This window comes from Saccoglossus kowalevskii, chromosome 5, assembly GCF_978046115.1.
Source record: "Saccoglossus kowalevskii chromosome 5, keSacKowa6.1, whole genome shotgun sequence".
Classification (NCBI taxonomy): Eukaryota; Metazoa; Hemichordata; class Enteropneusta; family Harrimaniidae; genus Saccoglossus; species Saccoglossus kowalevskii.
In genome coordinates, this window is record NC_140645.1 from 24869194 (window position 1) to 24886771 (window position 17578).

Sequence of the window (17578 nt, forward strand, 5' to 3'; positions counted from 1 at the left end):
TTATTATATTGTTGTATTAAACCAATGTATTCATTTCTTTTCAAACCTTTCCTTTCGGTGTATATAGCGGAAACATTCAGATTTATCATATTCTAACTAGTTATTACTGATTACTGTTTGGTCACCAGTCAAGCCATGTTTTGTCATCTTTGGAAATGGACAGTCTTTGGAAATGGACAGCCAAGGATGTCATAATCTCAAATTTCATGCAAAGTGCCACTCATGAATGAATGCATATAGGGATGGATCAATAAGAATATAGAGAAGGATGGATGGATAGATAGATAGATGAAACCTGGTAGGCTTATCCCCCCCCCCCCCTGGGTTTCTCAATTAGTACAGAAAAGCTAACATTAACAATCACAAATACGTATGACAAGACAATTTACACCATGACAAAAAATACAAAAAATCAGTTCTAAACATGCAACTACTTAATGCTTGTGAATGACTGTGGTCATCTAAATTTGTCATTTTATGAATAATTTTTGAAGAGTTTATTTAGTTATTAGCTTATTTTGAGCAGGCAGGTATTTTTTGTTAGATCACATTTATACCATACTTTATATACAGATTTCTTCTTCCTCCTCCCAAACTAAACAATTAAAATATTAACTGAATCTATTTCATTCTTATCAGAATAATAATCACTTATGGTATTACTATATATAGCTTTAATTTTATTTTTGCAAGAACAAAGTCTTGTGAGTCAGTGGAAATTACTAAATTTTTATTTGAAAATGTCTCTAGTGCTCCTATGGTGCCTGTGGCAACAATGAGAGTCTGTGACTTTTGCAAAATGCGTTCTTCTTAAATGCCATGAGATTATGAAAATTTCTAAATTAAACTTTTCAGTTACGTATGCTGGTATAGTCACCTTGGATGTAAATCAGACAATTATGCTGGGAGTCATTTTATGTGTGCCACTAATATGAGAAACATAATAAAGAACCAGTATGGCCTTGTTGTAAACATAATTTAAATAGGCAGTTCATTCAGAGTGACCTCATCGTGTACACGCAGTAGAAATTCATCAGCAAAACAGTGAACAGCTTGCTCAGTCACACGAGTGTGTGCAAAATAAAAAAAACAAAAACCAACATGCCTCACAGAAATCTTCTGCAGAGCCAAGCCTGTGAAATTTCAAACTCCAGTGTTCAGCATAATTTAGCCGGTAATGATTTTTACATGGAAGAAGAAAGTTACGGAGAGTCTGAAATGGATTCATTTGATCATTTATCAAGTAAGCAAGGGATAAGTACACCATTTTGATTTTGTTGATTTTACTGGTCTGACATTTAGTTCTGTATTTCTATTCACTTTGTCCGCTGTCATATTTTCATCCTGTTGTTCATTAATACTCACTCTTCAAGGTGGGGTTCAAAGTTGTTTGTAGTGACATGTCAGATATAAAAAAAAAGTATCAGCTTTACAATCCGGTTGAAACAGAACCCTGCAATTTATGATATGTGACTCCCGAAATTTTATGTAAACATTGACGCTGAATAAGGATCAGTTTCCATTAAAATGATGCTTATATATAAGTTTATATGGACTGAATGTAAACATTTTAAAGAAATCTACAGGGTTAAGTTGTCTGCTTTCAGTGTACTTTGTTTTGCACTGCTTTAAAAAATTGTGTTGTGGAATCGGAATACTGAAATACAGGTCATTGTTTCACATAATTTTTAAGTGTGTCATTGACTTGATGAAAATAATCAATAATGTTGAGCAATATAGCAGTACACTTGTATCTCATTCTGTTACTTTGAACTTAAAGGGTAGTGATGTTGCACCAGGCATGTGCACTATTTGTGATGATAAATATTGATTTTCTCACACCCCAATGTGCTTTTCTAATGAAGTATGAGTTTTGACCTGTGCACGACTTGCACTAATTACTGCCAGTGACTCATTCGATACCTTCCAATCACCAAGGAAATTATCTAGTTAAATCTTGTTAATGTCTCAGTTTGTACCTGTTGGTCTACTCAACAGTCAAAGTCGCCATCTTTGTTTATACGAGGCCCTTATCTCGTGCATACCTGGTGTGTCAATCACCACCATATAAGAGAAGTGAAATGCAAGAAAGGAGATAATTTTATAGTGCCTTGGGGAGTAGGGCTGCCATGTTTTAATTGTTTTGTTTTTTACGCAATCATATATCACCTCCTCTCTGCACTTGTTGATTTGGAGTTCCTGCATCACTAAGTGAATGACAAGTAATAGTTTGGCTGTTTAGTACACTGCACCCCTTAATACAACTTTGGCTGTTCCATATACTGTACCCCACCCCTAACATCACTGGTGCTAATCAAGTTTGTTGGATACAGTCATATGCAATCTTTATTATATAGCACAAAAATTCACGAATGCATTTAGAAAAAAAAAAAAAATTTTATTTTTATGCTTCAAGTTCAGCCAAATTGTTGGTAAATTCGTTCACTGGTTAGGTTTAGAATCCATCAAATTAATGCATATACTACAATATAGCAATGAGTAGTACCGGTAGTTTATATGTTGGTACTATAGGCCCATATCAATAATATGATAAATGAATTTTCAGAGCATCAGTGGGTTTTTTTAAATTGCTCTGAACCTTTTTTTTTTCGTGACTCACTGTTTTGCAAAGCATTTGTCTTTCGTGACTATAAAGCGATATACAGTAGTATGGACATGGTTACATACTAGTATATGTTTTTATAGTGTTTCAAATTTGGGTTGTTGACACCAACACCCACCCGAGCACGTACTCAGCAACCCATCTATTTACACGACAGTAATGCATGCTTTTGTGTGTTTAGACGATAAAACATAAGACTTATGGTTATGCTAATTATATGCAAATAAGTTAAGGTTTCTGAAGAGCAGTAATTTTCAGATTATCATTATATATCACCATGTTTCTGATTATACTATTTACACGACAGTAATGCATGCATTTGTGTGTTTAGATGATAAACAGAAGACTTATGGTTATGCTAATTATATGCAAATTTGTCATGGTTTCTGAAGAGCAGTAATCATTATATATTACCATATTTCTCACTATATTATATTCGGTCAGTCATTGTTTATTAGTTATTGAATCTTGGATTATTATTTGTTTCAAACCAGTATAGCTGCTATATCCTTAGCGGTCAATAAGTAATTCCAGTCAAAGAGATCAATTTGTTTTTCACATCTGGTGTACGTATTGTCCCACATGTACTACCGTAATAAGTTTTCATACCAGGGTTGCTATGAGAACTATGATTCCTATTTCGAGCATTTTCTGTTGACATTCTAAATCGTTGTTATTACTGTAAAAAGGAATGAATCAGTGAAAATAAAATCTAGCAAATATTTCTTTTTTCCTTTATTTTTCATTCATCAAAAATTGGGGATTACTGGTAATTGCAGCTAGAATGAAATATTATACTGTATCCTAATTATTGTGAAACGTAGTAGTAGATAAAAACTGGAATGGATCGAACTAATTTATAAATTAGAAAATTTTTATTTTTTAAATATTTTGTGCCAGGCGAGGTCCCATCATTGAATGTCATTAATGTGCATATTGCAAGTGCTTATAGTACGTTTTGTGCATTTTGCCAAAGAAACCAAATGTTTGGAACTATCGGTATATGACAAGACTGAAATTAACTTTTATCGTATCTATAGATAATTTAATGTGATATCCTGGGATGAACAAAGCAGGACCTTAACCAAAGCTTTTCCAAAGTCACATTCACAACCAATAAAGTTAATTTATTGAATCTCACAGTGGATTTGACTTCCCTACAAAGTCTGTGGCCAATCACTCAGGGTAATACTACCTACAAACTAGCTGTTCATGCCAGTTTATTAATGTTATTAAAGTTGTTGTTGGCTCAATCACTTTAAGGTAGAATGCTACTCACGAGTTTTATTTTATCACATGTGGCAGTAGCAATATTGTGTGTCAAAATCTGTCTACAGTTATTCAGTAATTATTAATCAACAGTATTAGAACATTTTTGATCCACTGTCAATCTGTTTTTGAGAAAAACAGTAGCTGCCGTTTTGATAGACCACAATGAAAACATTTTTTTTAGACATTCCTCAATAAAAACCTAAAAATATTTGTCAATTTTTTAAGAGTATATAACTTTTTTCACCAACTTGTTACATCACCTGGAAAAATTTTGAGATATATCCTCGTAATAGGAAGCAACGATAAAATGCCCTAAAACAGACAAAACATGCTATTTTCACTAAGTTTGTATGTCAATTTTCTCCGAACCAGATACAGTGACCCCATATTTTTATTCTATTTTCTTCATCCTTTTGCCATGAAATATATAAAAATGAAGAAAATGATAATATTTCAGTTCTGTGTAGCATTCCACCTAAACAGATCTGTTATTTAATGATACGTCTCACCCCGTCTGCACTTCCGTGTTTGAGCTTTTTGTCATACAATAATGGCAGTGCCTTTTTTTTCTATAAAAGCACACAGATGACAAACATTGACTTTCAACTTCAATTGCATCATTAGTAACAATAATTAAGTCAATTTTTCAAGTTGTTGAATTTCAATGTTAAGATCATCAGGAAAGAATTTTGATGTAAAATGGGAATTTGTTTAGCAATTTTTCAAACCTAATAATGTGAATTTTTTTCTATTTTTAGTTGAAAACATGCTGTTTAAATGTTGTATGGTGTATTAGCCCATTGTTTAATACATTTCACACACGTACTGACCCCTATTTTCACAGTGTGTACGTTTCTGAATACGCATAATTTGCACTAGCAAATTATAACATTTACCAATTACTTTACAAAATGAGCAATTTATTGTTCCCTATTGTTATTATAATATGTTCCCACGGTATTTAATTAGTCACGCCTTCTGTTATATATGAATGAAATGGATAAACTTATCCAGAGACATTACATATTTACATAATTAGTATGTATTTGTTAATTGGTTAGAGCATACACATACTAAGATATAGGATATGAATGGTTTTTGAGACTTACTCCAAAAAATCAAACAATAGAGACGTGTCTATGGTCAAAACATATTTAATGATCTAATCATACAGTATATACAATTAATCTATGTTTTTTGTGCACTTGTGCTTCTAAGTTCTAATGAAACAAATTTAGTATTGGAGTGTGCCACTTTATAAATATTTTACAACCTAAAACAAAGATTTGTTTTCAGTCATGACAAACTGTAAATATTTTACTGCAGTACTTTTTATCTTTAGGGACTTTTGTGAATTTTATTTTTTGTTAACCTTGAAGTTATCAAATCCTCACATAAATAGTGTTTTAACTGAGAGATCTTATTATATGTACTCTATACATTGTCTACTACAAATGGTTTAATTAATCAAACTTTAACAAACTATTTGCACTGTGTAATATTTGAGGAGTACTTATGAAAAATATTGAAAGAAAACCATTGTCAATGTCAATGTCATGCAGTCACTTGTGATAACTCTTAATAGCTATATGCAGGCTCAAATCATGCATGGAAGGCTTGAGCCCTCGTTATATAATTATGCATGAATGAATCAACTAAATATGCATCTGTTCATTTTTTTGGACTCAAAATTTAAAACTTTTCATCAGATACATTCATGTATGATGCATTAATTGTTTTTTCGATACCAGTGTTTTGTTTGTAGATCCACTCTTTCATGGCTTCTATTTATTCCATTGTCTGCAGCCCATTATATGCATGGCCTTGTGAAGTCATGTACTTTTGTTTCACCCCCCCCCCTTCATTCAACATCACCTTATTAAATTTATTCCCATGGCATATTCCATTTTGGAGGTAGGTAGATTGACAGCTGGGTAACAAAGATAATATTCCCTTGTTTCCGATTCTCCATAAACGATAACAATTTTCAAGGCATGATCACCGGTAATAAAGATTTATATCTGGATTACCTGTGTAAAAAATGAACAAGTCTACATCCGTCATACATCACATCTACACACCCCTACATGAAAATAGTCCATCCCTAATTAAAATACAGCTGATTTTTGAAAACATAAATGGACGAATAATAAAACATGATGTGTCTTATTCATTCAATGGTTCCAGCACGCAAGGAATACTTCATATAATAATATTTAGGTCACGTCAGTCCTTTTCCACATCTGAAACATCCGTGTCAAATTTTTTGTCTGCGTCATCTCCATCTTAGAAGGTAAGCCCAGATGCATCAAATTTATAACTATCATATGCAATTATGTGTACTGCAGTAAAAAGTACTTAGCTTTGAATTCAGATTATTTAATATAAGTCTCCTGTCTAGATGTAGGATGCGTATATCAAACATTATTAGCTAATTAGATATGTTTTAATATTCTAGACAAGTATGTTATTGACTAGATTGATCACATATATATGTACTGTGCCATCTATTAGCTCTTTGTTTTTCAATAATGATCCTCCTTATCTCCAGTACATCTGAGTGTGCCTTCCTCTATTTATAAATAGATTATACAAAAACTGCTCACTGTGTCACAATAATAATAATGACTGTAAATGCTTTAATATATTTATTATTATTTTTTCATTTTTGACTTCCGTGTGCCAAGCACGTAGTCTTTGCAGTTACCTGTCTGTGTGTGTATGTGTGTGTGAGTCTGTATGTGTGTGTATGTGTTCAATCATTATGTCTAGAATTGCTGGTAAGATTTCAATAAAACATGGTACATAGGTGCTCTGGGACAATGCGCAGACCTGATTAGTTTTGAGTGAAAATTTGTGTCATCCGTTTAATCGTTAGTTTTGGTTTTGATATTTTTTTAAGACCAATTTTTTTATTTTATAGATAAGTACCCTGAATATATATGTTTGATATAGTCTCATGCTATGTATACATGATCAACTGTTTACAAAATTTGAATACACTACAGAAAGACTATATATATATATATATATACATGTATATTTATTCAGTACCATTGGCCATAGGCCATAATGTACACACTTAAATGTAACACAAATTCTACTCTTTACAAAAACGTCATAGTTTGTTGGAGGGAAATTTAACTGAAATATAAATTTAATTTGGTATTCATAGGTGAAGTATAAGTTTGTAATATTCAGACAAGCAGTCAAGCAGTAGCAGTGATTTTTCTTGTAAAAGGATCTATTTATTTATTTGTGTTACAGAAAGACTATATGTCAATTTAATTACTGAAATTGCTAAAAGCTTTTGCTGTTAATCCTTATGCCCTAAAAATAGATACTATATGTTGAATGTAATTTTGAAGAGCAAGCAAAATTGTCTTAATTTTATTACTTAAAGTCCTTGCAAATTAAAATGCATTTTTGATATCAATTGATATGGCTGCATATGTGACATGTCTGTTTTTATTTCATATAATTTGGGAATCACACAGATTCCTGATAGTATGAACACAACATCATTTTATTGTTTTGTATAGCACACTCCAGCATGTGACCTTATAATTATAATTCATATTTAATTTGAGTCTGATTGTACAAACAGCTCGATGCTCTCTCTGGATTTATAATGTTGGTAAAGTTTGTAATTGAAAACAGGAAATGGTATTTTTTTTTTTCCATTTCAATCATAATGTACTTTATACTATTTCATCTTGAGATTTTTAATAAATTTTGTAAAATTTGACTGCATTTACTGCTCACAGAGGTCAAGTATAATGTAATGTCATTCTATGTACTTGCCAAATGTCACACGTAACATATGTGTTGAAAACAAAATAATAAATATCAATAACTAGATTCATTACAAGGTGTTGTTATTAAGCTATTGACGCTCCAAATGCAAAACTTTATCTGAAATGTGAATTTGTAGACATTATTCATTGCAGGGACTTTTGGTTTGACCCGGTCCGATGTATATTCCTGTTGTCATGACAATTTGCTCCTCATTGTCTAATTGCCTATTTCAATCATGTATGACATGGCCTACATCAAGGAGATCTGACAATGCATAATTATACTACATCCCAGTTAGCTCTGTAATTGTATAATGTTCATCTAGGAGGTATTATACCACCTATGGTTTGACTTCTGTAACAGTGGGATAGTTGTCTGACTACAATTAAATCTGTCTCCCTGTAGGTACCCCACCTGCAGCTTTCTCCCCAACTCCACGTCCGTTTCCGAAGCACGTGCCCTCCCCGATGGATGATAAATATGAAGAAATCGCCAAAAATCTTTTCAGACAAAGCCGGGCAGAGTCAGAGTCTCGCACAGCTCAATACGAATTTCCTGATCAGTTGCCGATAGAGAAGGAGCAAGAAACGAAAGTGGCTTTACAGCGACAAATCAGTCTAAATCAGAACAGGTTAGTGGATATTCACCTCAATTTTTTATTAAGTAATCGATTTATACAACATTTTTTTGGCTTCACTTGTTGAATGTCATCATGTTCATTTTGTTGACAGTTTTACCAATCAGCTCAGAGGGGAAAAGTCTCTGTCATATTACAGCAGCGTTTGTTTTTCGTATCGTATTCTGTTTACAGCTACGTCTTCATTGTTATGCAACACACTACGCATTTAATAAATAATAGTTTGTCATTGCAGACTGAGTCTTAACTTTATAGTTATCAAACGTTTTATGGCACTCAACTTTCACAAAGTTGATCCGTTCAATCACATGTTGTTTTGCATAAACCAGAAAGTTACCTTAAAATACTATGAAGTTCTTTAATTGCATTTTGAGGAAACTTTCCGAAATCAGTGAAATTTTGGATTTTTGTTGTATAGAGTAATTCCAAAATCATTCACAGAGTTTTGTCTCCATGAACGATGTGCATTAACGATTAACAGCTAATCATTAAATTTTGCCACACAATATTTGTTATTGATGCTTTGACACTTGAGGGTGCAGTTTATAGGAAAGGCGAGAATGAACCTTAATTGAAAATTTTTAAATGATCATTTCCACAAAAGTTTATTTTTTTATCATTACTATTTGTCTGTCTTGAAATTAAAACTATTTACTGTGTCTTCTGAATATTAAATAAATTATAACAAAATCTGAAGTACAGCTCAATGATTTGTAAATAAGCTGCCATATTTGGTTAAGAATGGAAATAAGCTGCCATATTTGGTTAAGACTGGAAATATGCTGCCATATTTGGTTAAGACTGGAAATAAGCTGCCATATTTGGTCAAGACTGGAAATAAGCTACCATATTTGGTTAAGACTGCAAATCAACTGCCATATTTGGTTGAGACTGTATTAGTTAGTGTGGATACGTCTCTTGTATAACTTTGCAATGACTGAAATTAACATTGAATATCGCTTTTCGATTTAACTTTTTGAGCGACATATTTTGCCCACCTACAATTTAGAGCAACATTTTTATGAATAATATTTGTTTCATAATTTATTTTATAATTTTGGATCAAATTTCCCATTGGTTATAGATCATGATCAAAATTTTCTTAACAATATAAAAAAAAATTATTAGTTTTTATTCTGTGGAAGTTGGCAAAAGTTGACTGTTGTTCAAAGAGTATAATATTACCAACCCAATTTTCTACTGTGTACTGTGTGTGTAACTAACATTATTTTTTTTTCTCTCTCTCTTTTTATCTGTTATTATTTTCATGTTTGTCCTGTCTTAACCAATCCTGTGTTGATTTCCCCCGTGTGTGTGTTTTCCTAACCTTCTCTTGCTTGCTGTGTTCCTGACTCAAAAATACAAAATCAACATTTTCCTGAACAGATCCAGTGAGATGGTTGATTTCCGCTATACGCCGAGCAGGTCTGTCGGGAGAATCATTATTTCATGTCTCTTATTTTTAATTCTCTTTTAACTAGGTGTATTTAGGTATCTGACATTTATTGTTTTCCAGTGGACACCCTCCTCTTTGCTGTCATAGTACATTCACAAAGCGCCCTCTAGTGGCAGATACGTTCTAATTTGGCAATTACAGTTTTTGATCGAAAGTGTATTTTTCTCCTGCTTATTCTGTATGTGTATATTTGGTGCTTTGTGAAACTGTACTATTTTACCAGAAAGTATTCATTACACATAGTAAAATAATATGTAAATGTAATGTTGTAGTCACTGTCATTTCATACAAATACATGTGTTACATGTATCTGCACACAGTGGACCATGTACTGTATTGCGATGTGAGCATTATATATATGCCATTATAGGGGATCATGCCAGAAGCTTCCTATTTGCACATGATATACATGTAGACTTTGTAGCAATGTATACTTGTGTAATCTATTTTGAAATTATGTGACTGTTAATGAAGCACAATATCAAATAATGTACATGTACTATGAAGACAGTATATTTCAATGCCATATATATTGGCTGAAACTATGAGACAATTACTAAACATACCACAATTTGTGCTTGAATGCATGCACTGAAGTACAAGGGTAAATATCTTATTGATGGATGAGAAGCCGTATTCTCGTCAGAAATTTATTTCCCCCTGTTTAGACAATAAGTCTTTCACATTTGTGTGTTAGTGTATCTGTTCCTTCATCTCGTACATGTCTTGACCAATTACAATCAAATACTCAGATATCGTACATTTCTGTGATCAGGTTAACAATGGCCAAATGTCGACCATTTTAGTGCATTTCTGTCATTCTGGAACTAGGTCGCAGCCATATATCGATGGATTTTGTTCAGATTTGGTACATACATTGGACCTTGATGCAAGTCACTTTGTTTTGCAGATTGGATTCAAAATTGAGACTGGTTTCACTTTTAAATATAAGGAGCACTTCTGACAATATAACCAATACATGTACATGTACCTGTTATCATTATCGAAAGTATACATAACAGTTCTAAACCACACTTACAGTACCGTCCAGGCATAACTTAACTTCCAAGCTGGCTGACTTTTTTATAAAACCTTTAAATTTTTAAAGCTAGTGTCATTTTGATGAATATAAGATACCTTTAGACAGACTACTCTTCACTTTTGATACGTAGCAGTTTTGAAAGCAAACCAGCTGTAATTCAGCTTTAAGCTAGCTAAATGTTAAGTTACACTCAGATCAAACTGAACTGTATGTTGTCAGCTTGTACACTGCACTACATTGTTTGTACATACATTGTTAGGTGACATTGAATTGTTGACTGACTTAAATGTATACTATGATAATGTATGTCCTTTGTATAAAGAGAATAATTTTTATTAGTTGGAATCATTTCTAATATTATGGATACCATATTTGTTCTGATAGAAGCACTATTTTAAAGGGAAGTGGCTGTCATGCAGCACTTGTTCAATTTCATTTAAACATACAGTGTATTTTATACATGTCACTATGAGTCCTAAATCAAACAGAAAGCGGCACAAAGACCATTGCCCTTTAATAGAGGTGCACACAAACCCTAATTTTATATTAATTGTATGTAGATCAATAAAATATGGCATTTTTTTACCATAAGCATATACAAATGTAGAGCTACTAATAGAGCAAATATGGTAAACTGCAATACAGATTGGAATGTCAAAATGAATCTGACTTGTATCTTGTACTAAATTCTTCCACTGTGAAGGAGGCTGGGTTAAGGTACACAAATGTAGAAGCCTACTCATAAATTTTTAGAAAGTTGGTCATAAATTGCATTATAAAAGTTCATTGGTTTATTATGTAAAATCACAGAGCTATGGTTCCAGAGTAAAATTGGCCTAATAACCTTTAAAAAATTGATATTTTTAGAATAATTCCAACCTTTAAAAATTGACTGATATTTTTAGAACAATTCCGTAGAACACAATGTTAAAGAAAAAGTACATTTTTGTCACTTGTTGACTGGGAGTACAATTTATTGCAAAAAGAATTATATCTAGGTATTTTCATTTATGAGTGGACTTCGAAGTTCTACCATAACACAAATAGTACATGTACATATATGTGAACAACGATATACATTGTAAAGTCTGACACAGTCTGTAGTATTATCTCACATTAACAACTGAAGTTAGGTAAATACATGTAACACTAGATACAAACATGTAACAATAAGATCTTCTGTATAATGAATACTTCCTGGTTCCATTAAAAGTGTCTTGTTAATTTCAGTGCCAGTTATACTATACTTTCATCTTTAGCTCTCTAAAAATATGTGTGCCTGTGTGTGACTTTATTTATTATCATTGTTTTCCCTCATCCAGGTTGCCGCATGGAAAGCACAAGTCAAAAGTTGAACTTCCTGATGATAGGTAACTATGACAACCTAAATAATAAGTGTAAATTATTATCAAATGTTAGTGTCATAGTGTAGGTTGGTGCTGGTAGACTAGATTGTGAAATTCCAGTTAGAACTGGTATTCCGCAAGTTGCTTTTTGTAAGTCTGGATGTAACCAGTTTAATCTTGATCAAATATGTTTTCACTGTAAGTTTTTTTCTGCCTGTCAAGTGACTGGAACCAGGTGCTGGGGAGTTCAAAGAAATTAAGTGGGCTGTGGTTGTGACTAATTTTTTTTTTCTTGTATGGTAAAGTTAAATTATTTTTTCTTTGTTGCTCACATAAATGGACCAGTGTAATTCTGGAATTGTTCTTTTTAATTGTAATTTAAAAAATTGAACTAATGCTTGCAAGTCACAATCAAACTTTCTATTATCAGATGTGTTCAAATCTAAATTTGTTTTCTTTTTTCCAAAATTAATTTAATTTTTCCTGGAATTATTTTGGCCTTCTGATGATAAAATAACATAAACAGATATATTCTTCACTTTTAAGAAAATGGAAAACAGTTGTGATTTGACCTTTGCAAGCTCACCTGAATCACTGATTCCCAGAAGGTACTCCACTAGTAGATGCTTTCCATTTAATTTTAGCAGATTTCATGTCGTCAAGGATATTTTATACTCATTTTGTTGGTTTAGGTTTGTGAAAGAAACAGTGCATTTATTACAAAACAATAAAATGTATTTTTCAATGTTACCACAATTGGTGGTGGCATTTTACAATGGGCAACATTGATAAATAATTTTTCTTATTATCCTATGCATTGTCACATTTATTCCTCACTATCATTATCTTTTTTGTGTTCAGTTATGTCGACTGATTCTTCCTAGACTTTTGACAGAGCACTATATGTGTATCCTATCATGCATCACTTTTAGTTCTTACATGTACTTTATAATAACTTCTTGTCTGTAACCCTTGTATATCAACAACATGAGGGGACTTGGAAAACAAAAACAACATCTTGATTGAAAGTGGATTCTTGGTTGTGAGTGATCCACCACTCAATCAAAATTGCCAGTGATTGTTAACTTGTCAAGCTCATTTTATTTATTTTTAAATTGGTGAAATTTTTTGCACATTTTTATATATTTTTTTAAAAGATTTCTTCATTGATTTTGAGCATAATATAATTTCCTATTTGTCTATAGATATCAAAATGTTTGAAAAAAAAATCGCAAGTTTGGTCAAATCTTTGCAATCAGTAATTCAACTCCCTGGCAAGAAATTTATCTTTAATTAACTTTCATTTCATCTTTCAACCTAGGAGGTCAACTCACCTTCTATGGTACTCTTACATCATCTTTATTTTGCAATTTTCACAATTAAGTTTTTCACTTTTAGTCAAAATAACTTTGTAGTTTATCTTTTCCAGTTTCATCTATCAGGTTAAAGTGGGTCACTGAAAGATGTTTTTATGTACTAGTATTGTAATTTTTTTCTGTCATTAGTGTTGCTGTTAGTCAAGCACTAGAATCAATTGAGAAAGATGTTGTTGCTGGGATACCAATACCCAGAGAGAAGCAAGAGAAAGTTCAGCGTATCTTAGATGAAGATCTTGCTACAAACTTTCAACGTGTTTCAATTTCTGGAACAGATGCATCTGGGGTGAGAATTTCACATTATTCATTTGTTATTTGTGCAAATTAATTGCTATTTATGAAGATTACTTGTTATTAAAACAGTTACTTCTCATCCTTGGAAATATTGAAAAATGTTGTGGTGACATCCAATTTTTAGCTCTGCTGTTGACTTGTCAAGCATACATGTAACTCATCATGTGAGTGATTGTCCTTTGTCCATCGTGCACATCTACTTTTTACGTTTTGGACTTCTTGAAAAATACAACCCTGCTTGCTTCAATACTTGTTGTATATACACCAAGTATCGAAGCAAGCAGATCTCTCTTAGATTTGTTTATTTCATGATGATTTCTTTGATTCACTAATTTTTGTAAAAAATACTATTTGTGAATTTTTTGACTTATTCTTGAAAACTACAAGACCAATTGCTTGATAATACACATATTGATGTGGATATCGCGCAGATTTGTTTATTTCGTGATGGTATCTTTGATTCTCTAATTTTGATGAATATTTTTGTAATTTTTGGTAAAAAGTGATATTTTTGAATTCTTGTTAAAAACCTCAAGTCTGATTGTTTTTATTTATTAAAATTATTCAACACAACAACAGAATTGATGGTCAATGTATACTAATAATAATATTAATGAAATAATGCTTTTGATTACATGCATTAATGTTTGATTTGGATAACGGAACATCCTCTGAAAGAGAAAACAAACATTTCCCTATTTCATTGTGCATTTTTCGATATGTGAGAGAGATGTGTGACAATCTTCCTATCATAATGGCGATTTGGCGCTATCCTGGCAACAACCAAGCCCAGTTGAACACAAGCACATGTAGACCTTAATTTAATCAATGTTCCCCCAAAGTCACATCTGTTAGTGATTGAATCTCAGCCAGTGAAAATCAGTCTTCCAATTGAGTCTGTTATACACTTACCCATTCTAAGGGTAGACCCTTTTCAGTGTTCAACATAACATAGTATACTTCTAATGACACATCAATGCAACACGTCATTCAACATTTTTTGTCATTTCATCCAGGTTCCCATCGAGGACTTAAAAGAAGCATCTAAATCTATCATTGGTGCTCTTCGAATTAGAGAGAAATACATGAAACTGGCATTGCAGTCGTTTCCCAGACATCTCTCCAGGTCACTGAGAACAGTGGATGGTAAACCTAATGTTGTATATGTTGATGATGAAATAATAACTAATGGATCAGCTACTGATTATGGTAAGAAAAGATGCATTGTGACCATACCAGGTTTAAGTTTTATACCAGATATTTGATTGATAGCAAAAATATTTCTACGAGCATTAAGGCTAAGATCATGTATCAGCTTGTTATCTTCAGTTCTTTAATTGGCGTTTGCATTGCTAACAGCAGAACTATCTCAGCCAAAAGGGTGCTTGTCTTTATAACAATTGTAAACCAGCCATACTCGTATTCATGTTTTGTAAACCGGTATTGTCTTTATATATAATAGCTACGTAACTGTGGTATATTTTGTAAACTGTAATATTGTAAATCAGACTTTGTACCTTGGCTAAAAATGTGCAACTTTAGCTGAGTGGCTATGTCTGGAGTTGACGAGGACACAGATTTCTTTCTCAACTATTGATTAAAAGCAGTCAATGAAAGGGTTTAAACCCACATCATCAACCACAGTAGGTAGAGATTCTAATGACTGAGTTGTTGTGATTTCTGGTTGAGGTTAAGGGAAAAAACAAACATTAGAAGAATCATTTCATTATCAAGTGGTATACATTAATTTATTAATGAGCAATTGACAAAGTGTGCAGTACAGGTACATCTTTTGTGTGATACGTAAATTAACATATATTCAGCACTCTACACTAGTAAAGCAACCATTGCCTGGTTTTTAAATTTATCATTTTCTTTTGTAGTATAAATTTGAAACACTTGCTTGTCAGACCAAAACTGGGGTTGTTGTTGTAGTTGTTGTATCTGTAAACCCACATGTTCTTGGGCGGTTTGTAATACATATACAGCAGTACATAATGCTAGTTCACCATGATCCAAGCAGAATGTTGACTGAACTGTATATACTTACAGCAACTATATAATGTTTTTTGTATTTCTAGATCACACAGTTCATCCACCAATTTCTACCAAAGATCCGTTTGAGTGTGATATTCCTGGGCCAATTCAGTGTGAGTTGAAAATGATAGAGGGTGTCATTCATGTGTTTCCAGCCGAGGATGACGACACTCAGCTTGATAAAGACAAACCGCTAGAATTCCCATATATTGACAGACGGTCATTCATAGCAGATATGAATGTGTTGGTGGCTTTGATGGCCAATGGCCCAATGTAAGTACGAAAGTCAAATGTGTATCGGAAATGACACAAATGATTCTGTTTTAATGGAAGGGCTCAAAATTAAAAACATTTATAACTTGTTTTTGGAAAATGGTTGTCCATTCGAAAAAGAATTAGTCCATTTGGAAATTGCACAACAAATGTTATTGAAGTAAGTGTCACATTGGAGTCTCACAAAAGATCAATGTAGTTTTAATATGGTCTTGTTATCTTTAGGAAGAGGTCATTTTTAATAATATTAAAACAAGAAACAGACATTTTATTTTTTTATTTGTAAATTTTTTTATGATTGTCCAAATGGGCAACTAGTTATCAAATGTGGTTGTCCCATGCTAAATACACTCAAAGAACCATTATTTTCAAGTCCTGCATAGTGTGTGTGAGTGCATGACATGCTTTCTTACACACAGCACATACAAGAAACAGCCATGCTATACTGTTCAATGTTGTATGAAAGTAACAGTGGATTTGATGGCATTATGTAACTGATAATTATCTTAATATTTTTATCACCCTTGTTTTTTTTTTCAACAGTAAAAGCTTTGCATATCGTCAGCTACAGTTCTTATCAGCCAGGTATCAATTACATATTCTTCTCAACGAACTGAAGGAACTTGCTGCACAGAAGAGTGTTCCACATAGAGACTTTTACAACATTAGAAAGGTATGATATTATCCAGGGTACTTGTGTATTTTGGAAATAATAAGTTTGCTTGTATCAGGGTATTTTTCTGTTTTATATGCTGGTAAGGCTGCCATATATTGTCACTAATAGCAGAGTGTACCTACCTTCATGATTTATACATATATTTTTTTACTCTTATGTGTGAATCATGCAATGGGAGTCTTTGCAGTCAGTGTGTCTGTACTAGTATGTGTGTGTGGCGTATGTATGTGTGTGTGTACAAGTCTTTCTCACTGATATCTCAAGAAACAAACATCATATTTTTATGAAACTTGCTGCATTTATGCTCAGTCAAAATGATCAGTTTTTAGTGGAAAAGTGTGCATAATAATTATCTGATTTGCATATTAATTGGCTTACTTTAAGCTTTCCCATGGGGGTAGTTAATGTATATTTAAGCTTTTCCACTTTAAAGAACCATCCAACAGATTTTAATAAAACTTGGTTCACTTATGCTCTGTGATGGTGTACATGTCTGATTCGTCTCTGGTTGCAATTTGTCTCATACTTGATTTTTCTCAAAATCTGTGGCCAAAAAAATGATCAAAAAATATTATCCTGTGGGTCTGACAACGGAGAGCATTAATTGGACCATAAACAAATAACAATAATTTTGTTTTGACTGTATGAGTTATTCAAGTTGGTTTTGGTGAATACAGCCATATTTATTTTCGCTCGTCTGTATTTTATAGTAGCCGAGGTTATTGAATATGACATTGTTTGTCTAGGG

At 32.6% G+C, this 17578-nt stretch overlaps 1 protein-coding gene across 3 annotated transcripts in view; it reads left to right on the forward strand.

The window, feature by feature from the left end:
- Window positions 1-17578, forward strand: part of LOC100366917 (AMP deaminase 2) — a 43926-nt gene that overhangs the window by 8005 nt on the left and 18343 nt on the right. Inside the window, exons 1-8 of one of the 3 annotated variants that reach the window (XM_002735910.4) lie at window positions 908-1243; window positions 8099-8324; window positions 9717-9755; window positions 12151-12198; window positions 13680-13836; window positions 14861-15053; window positions 15926-16154; window positions 16698-16827. In XM_002735910.4, the coding sequence (XP_002735956.1) occupies window positions 1102-1243; window positions 8099-8324; window positions 9717-9755; window positions 12151-12198; window positions 13680-13836; window positions 14861-15053; window positions 15926-16154; window positions 16698-16827 (1164 nt within the window). In that variant the 5' untranslated portion in view covers window positions 908-1101. Of the gene's footprint in view, window positions 1-907; window positions 1244-8098; window positions 8325-9716; window positions 9756-12150; window positions 12199-13679; window positions 13837-14860; window positions 15054-15925; window positions 16155-16697; window positions 16828-17578 lie in introns of those variants that run through there. The other 2 variants (XM_085499266.1, XM_085499265.1) reach the window with 2 other exon arrangements.